We start from the raw sequence: 5,945 nt of genomic DNA on the forward strand, positions 1-5,945 counted from the left end.
ACCAGCTGCTCCGCGGGAGAAAGATGAGGCTTTCTACTCCCGTAAAGATTTACACCCTCGGAAACCCTGTACAGGGTCGCTATGGGTCGGACCCGACTCAAAAGGCACTTAACAACAACAACAACAGAGCTTATAAAATATGAAGCAGACACTGAAACTTAAGTCTTCTGACTCCAAGCTTAAAGCTCTTCTCACCACCATACTCTCTGATATCTCTCTCCTTCTGTAAGAGACCATTATTACTTTATCTATTACTCTCCTAACACATCTGTCATTTCATTTATATATATATATATTTCTTTAACAATCTAATCCTGGATTATAAACTCCTTGATTGGAATATAACAGACAATCATTAAATATCTAATAATAAATTATTTCATTTTTTGCCTACTTCAAGGCAGCAGGTACATGAAGAAGAAATGCAATGATTTCAGCTCATAGTAGATTCACCTACAAAAAATATAAAAGAATTAAAAACTCCCTAACAGCTCAAACTCCTATATTCAATGGCCCAAAGAGCTCAGCTTCATATGATGAAAGCTCATTAGAACAGAATATAGGCTGTTCAAAATCTAAGGCATTTACTTAAATACAAGTGCGCTCCTCTTCAATTCAGATCTTTAATCTCAATGACAGAAGAAAGCTGAATAAAACCTTTCAAAAGGAACCTGTACCAATGACTATTTTTTTTAGTATATGTTAAGCTGTTCATTTTACCCATTTAAAACAAATGTGTGATATTAAAGAACACTGATCATTTTCAAGCTGACCCTTTCCTTTTTGTTAGTAATACAAGTTTGTAGTTCATAGGTGCCATCAAGTTGTTACCGACTCATAGTGACCCTATAAACAACAGAACAAAACACTGCCCAATCCTGGGCCAACCTCACTATTGTTGCCACACTTGAGTCCATCTACGCTGCCACTTGGCCAATCCATCTCATTGGGGGTCTTCCTCTTTTTCTCTGACCCTCCACCATACCAAACATGATGTCCTCCAGAGACTGGTCCCTCCTAACAATATGTCTGAAGTATGAGAGATGAAGATTGGCAATCTTGGCCTCCAAGGAGCACTCTTGGCTGCACTTCTTCCAAAACGGATCTGTTGGTGCTTTGGTAGCCCATGGCACTTTCAATATTTCTTTCCAACACCTTAACTCAAAAGCATAAATTCTTCAATGGTCTTCCTTATTCACTGTCCAGCTCTCGTATGCATATGAGGTTATTGAAAACACCATGGCTTGGATCAGGCATCTTTACTCTTCAACACTTTCAAAAGGTCTTGTGCAGCAGATTTGCCTAATGCAGTATGTCATTTGATCTCTTGACTGCTGCTTCCATGAGTGTTGATAGTTGATCCAAGAAGAATTAAGTCCTTGACAACTTCAATCTTTTCCCCATTGATAAGAATGTTGTTTATTGGTCCAGTAGTGAGGATTTTTGTTTTCTTTACATTGAGATGCAATCCACACCGAAGGCTGTGCTCTTTGATCTTCATCAGTAAATGTTTTAAGTCCTCTTCATGTTCAGCAAGCAAGGTTGTATCATCTGCATATCGCAGGTTATTAATGAGTCTTCCTCCAGTCCTGGTGCCACGTTTTTCTTCAAAGAACCCACCTTCTCAGATTATCTGCTCAGTATAGAGGTTGAATAAGTATGGTGAAAGAATACAACCTTGTCGCACACCTTTCTTAATTTTAAAACATTCAGAGTTCCCATGCTCTGTTCAAACAACTGCTTCTTGGTCCCGGTACCGATTCCTCATAAGCACAATTAAGTGTTCTGGAATACTCATACTTCATAATGTTGTACATAGCTTGTCATGATCCACATAATCGAAAGCCTTTGTGTAGTCAATAAAGCACAGGTAAACATCTTTCTAATATTCTCTGCTTTCAGCCAAGATCCATTGGGCATGAGCAATGATAACCCTCATTCCACGGCCTCTTCAGAATTTGACTTGAAGCTAGTTATTTATTAAGGCCCTTCTAGTCAAATAACAGCAATGTTATATAATGAACTCTATGGAATACTGGTTCCTCAGATGATTTCTGAAATCAGGTGGGATATATTCAAGGTCATATTTTGGCTCATGGGGACTTGTTTTCATTTTCTTTGACTTCAGTTTGAATTTGCATATGAGTAATTGATGGTCTGTTCCACAATCTGCCCCAGCCTTGTTTTTACTGATGATATGGAGCTTTTCCATTGTCTCTTTCCGCAGATGTAGTCAATTTGATTTCTATGCATTCCATCTGGTGAGGGTCATGTGTATAGTCATCTCTTATGTTGTCTAAAGAAGGTATTTGAAATGAACAAATCATTGGTTTTGCAGAATTCTATCATGCGATCTCCAGCATCATTTCTATCACCAAGGCCGTATTTTCCAATTACTGATCCTTCCTCTTTGGTTCCAACCTTTGCATTCCAATCACTACTAATGATCAATACACCTTGATTGCATGTTTGATCAATTTCAGATTGAAAAAGTTGGTAGAATTCTTCTATTTCAGCCTCACTGGGTTTAGTGGGTGGTGTGTAAATTTGAATAATAGTGGTATTAACTGGTCTTCCCTTTTGTTGTTGTTGTTAAGTGCCATCAAGTCGATTCCGACCCATAGCAACCCTGTATAGGGTTTCCAAGGAGCAGCTGGTGAGCTTGAACCACCAATTTTGTAGTTCAAACAACTTTGCAGTCTCATGCATTAGTCCACAGTGCCACACCAGGACTCCGTGTAGGTGCATGGATATTATCCTATCACAGACAGCACTGTACTTCATAACTGATCTGGATATGTTCTTCTTGACAATGAATGCAATGCCATTCCTCTTCAATCTGTCATTACCAGCATAGTAAACCATTTGTTTGTCAGATTCAAAATGGCCAATACCAGTGCATTTCAGCTCATAATGCCTAACATATCGATGTTTATGTGTTCCAATTCATTTTTGACAGTTTCCAATTTTCCTAGATTCCTACTTTGTACATTCCATTTTCCGATTATTAATGGATGATTACAGCTGTTTCTCTTCATTTTGAGTTGTGCCCCATCTGCAAACGAAGGTTTTACTCCCACAGGCTTTACTCTAATCACGTTATCACGGTCAACTCTATTTTGAGGAGGCAGCTCTTCCCCAGCCACATTTTGAGTGCCTTCCAACCTGGGGGACTCATTTTCTGGCACATTATGTGACAGTGTTTCTCTGTTATTCATAAGGTTTTCAGTGACTAAATATTCCGAAGTAGTTTGTCACTCTTTCTTCCTAGTCTGTCTTCGTGTGGAAGCTCATCTGAAACCTGTCCACCATTGGTGACCCTGCTGGTATTTAAAATACCAATGGCACAGCTTCCAGAATCACAGCAACTCACAAGCCACCACAGTAAGACAAATTGACAGACGAGTGGTGGAAGTAATGTAAATAGATAATTTTTTTTCTTTTTTATCAATTTTTATTTGTTGTTTATTAATGACTACAAGCATGAACTTAAGTGGGGTTGGTACAATCCTAATAAATCACAAAGCGATTCAAATATGATTATTTCAGTCAATAATGAATTTCATTTGTACTATTTATACATCAAAGTATTTGTTAAAACCAGGCTTACTGGTCAGAAAGAACCTGGAGAAACCCAAGACTATGGCCCTCAACTACCCTTCAAGGCTGGAAAGGAACTCACCCTCATGGCCCAAGTTTCAGCCAAGCAGTAGATAGGTACAGGTTGTTGCTCTTATGTGTCACAGAGTCAGTTCTGACTCATAGCAACCCAGTGTAGGGTTTCCTAGGAGCGACTGGTAGGTGTGAACCACCGACCCTGCAGTTCAAACTGGCCTTGTTGTCCAATGTGTTATCCTGCAGCGCCGTATCAATGGAGACAAAGACACAGTAATATACTCACCATGCGATGGTCAATCATTCAAGATCAAAAGGCAGTATTACTTAAGGACAAAGTTGAGAAGGGATAGGAAGGAGTGTGAAATGGAAGCAGGAACCATAGGGAGGAAGTAGGATAACTGTTGTTCCATGGAGGGGATTGTAATCACTGAGATTAAACAAAGTATGTGATTTGTTGCATGCAAAACTGATGATCTTATCTGTAAACCTTCACTCAATTCACAGTAAAAAGTTAAAAATATATAAATAGTTCACAAAAATCACTAACAGATAGATTTTTAAAGGCAATTTCAAGGATCAATTGCAATAGCATAACATTCTTAAACCTAAATATGTTTATGAGAAAACAAAGAAAATTTTTGATAATATCACATTATTTCTTATTTTTCATTTGAAATACCCTTAATATTCAAACTAAACTTTAAATATTTAAAATTCTTAGACATTTAAATGTAATTTAAACATCTTTATATTAATTCAAAACACTGTAAGTACATATTCCTTTAATGAGATGTAACATTCTATCATAAGATTGCTATGAATCGGCACCGACTTGATGGCACCTAACAACAACAACAACATAGTTAATTTTTAAGTGCTAAAGGCATTTGTCACAAACTACTCAACACCTTATTACAAGTAGGCCACAACAAAATATAATAAAATAGACATGTAAAACTAAGCTGGAAACGTACATCAGCAAACTGTATGATAAAGTGTCTCCTTTGTCCATCAGAATATACAGAAAGGACATATTCACCAGGTTTCCCATGGCTCTCTCGCACCAGGAAGTCTCCTTGTTGTTTTAACAGATCTTGGGCTTCTATTCTGGGAATTGCACCATGGTACCAGTCCTGTTCTGTCAGGGGTTTCTCACTCACGGAGATCACATCAGAGATCTTTAACAAAAAACAGAGAGGTAAAGAGAAACAAGTTAGAGAAAACAGTGATTCTTTATATGGTAAAATTTGCGGCAATTATAAATGTTTCTTACAATGGTTTTCTTTCATTGAACTATTAAAAATTATACACTGACTTTTAAATTTCCATAATATCTAAGGAAAATGGCTAGAAGCAGTGGTGATGAATTTTAGCACAAATGCATATTCTTAAGCATTTTAAGTTTGTTTTTTCTGTATTCGCACACAGGTACACATAGTATTAGCATTTTGTGTTCACATTTATAGTATTAAACCACACATTAAAGCTTATCAGTCAGAGAAATTATAAACAAAAAAGGATATTGTCAGAGAAATTTACTGTTTAACAACTTCATTTTTACCTAAAATAAAAAATTAATCCATTTCTTTTTATTTCTTGATCACATGAGTTGGAGACTGCTCACGTCCAATACTTCAGGATTTACTCATTCTCGTGATTTGGTCAACAGTTACCTCTGCTACGTTGCTGGCCCTGCTTCTATATAGCAACGGCAGGTGAAGCATTGGAAGAATTAAAATAAGTGCAATTACAAATAAGTGGCTAAAGCAGGCGAGGACTATCGGCCATGCCCACAACAGGAAAAGCAAATAATCTGTTGTTTTACAAATTCAAAGCACTAGACTACTATAGGTCAGTGGTTCAGACTCATCACTTGCTCCTCAGAAACCCTGTACAGGGTCCCTATGAATCAGAACTGACTCAATGGCACTTAACAACAACAACAATGTGAATGTCAAATGCTGCTGTTGTTAAGTGTCCTCAAGTAGGTTTCGACTCACAGGGACTCTGTATAGGGTCCAAGGGGTGGCTGGTGAGTTTGAACTGCTGATATTGTAGTTTAAACAACCTGTCAGTCCAGTGCTTATCCTACAGCGCCACACCAGGACTCCAGGTAATTAACAACTAACTATATTTTCATTGGTGTCCTGGTGTGGCGCTGTAGGATAAGCATTGGACTTCTAACCACAAGGTCGTTGGTTCAAACCCACCAGCCACTCCTCAGAAACACTATACAGGGTTGTCATGAGTCTGAACAGACTCAACAGAACTTAACAAAAATAACAAATTTCCTTGTGATGCTTCTAAAGGATAACAAATGGAATCAC

At 37.8% G+C, this 5,945-nt stretch overlaps 1 protein-coding gene across 1 annotated transcript in view; it reads right to left on the reverse strand.

Annotated features, from left to right (window-relative positions):
* Positions 1-5,945, reverse strand: part of LOC102835261 (tyrosine-protein kinase Fer-like) — a 579,105-nt gene that overhangs the window by 309,080 nt on the left and 264,080 nt on the right. The window contains exon 12 of the mRNA XM_006872259.1: positions 4,593-4,796. Coding sequence (XP_006872321.1) covers positions 4,593-4,796 — 204 coding nt within the window. The remainder of the gene's footprint in view (positions 1-4,592; positions 4,797-5,945) is intronic.

Source organism: Chrysochloris asiatica, unplaced genomic scaffold, assembly GCF_000296735.1.
Source record: "Chrysochloris asiatica unplaced genomic scaffold, ChrAsi1.0 scaffold00189, whole genome shotgun sequence".
Taxonomy (NCBI): domain Eukaryota; kingdom Metazoa; phylum Chordata; class Mammalia; order Afrosoricida; family Chrysochloridae; genus Chrysochloris; species Chrysochloris asiatica.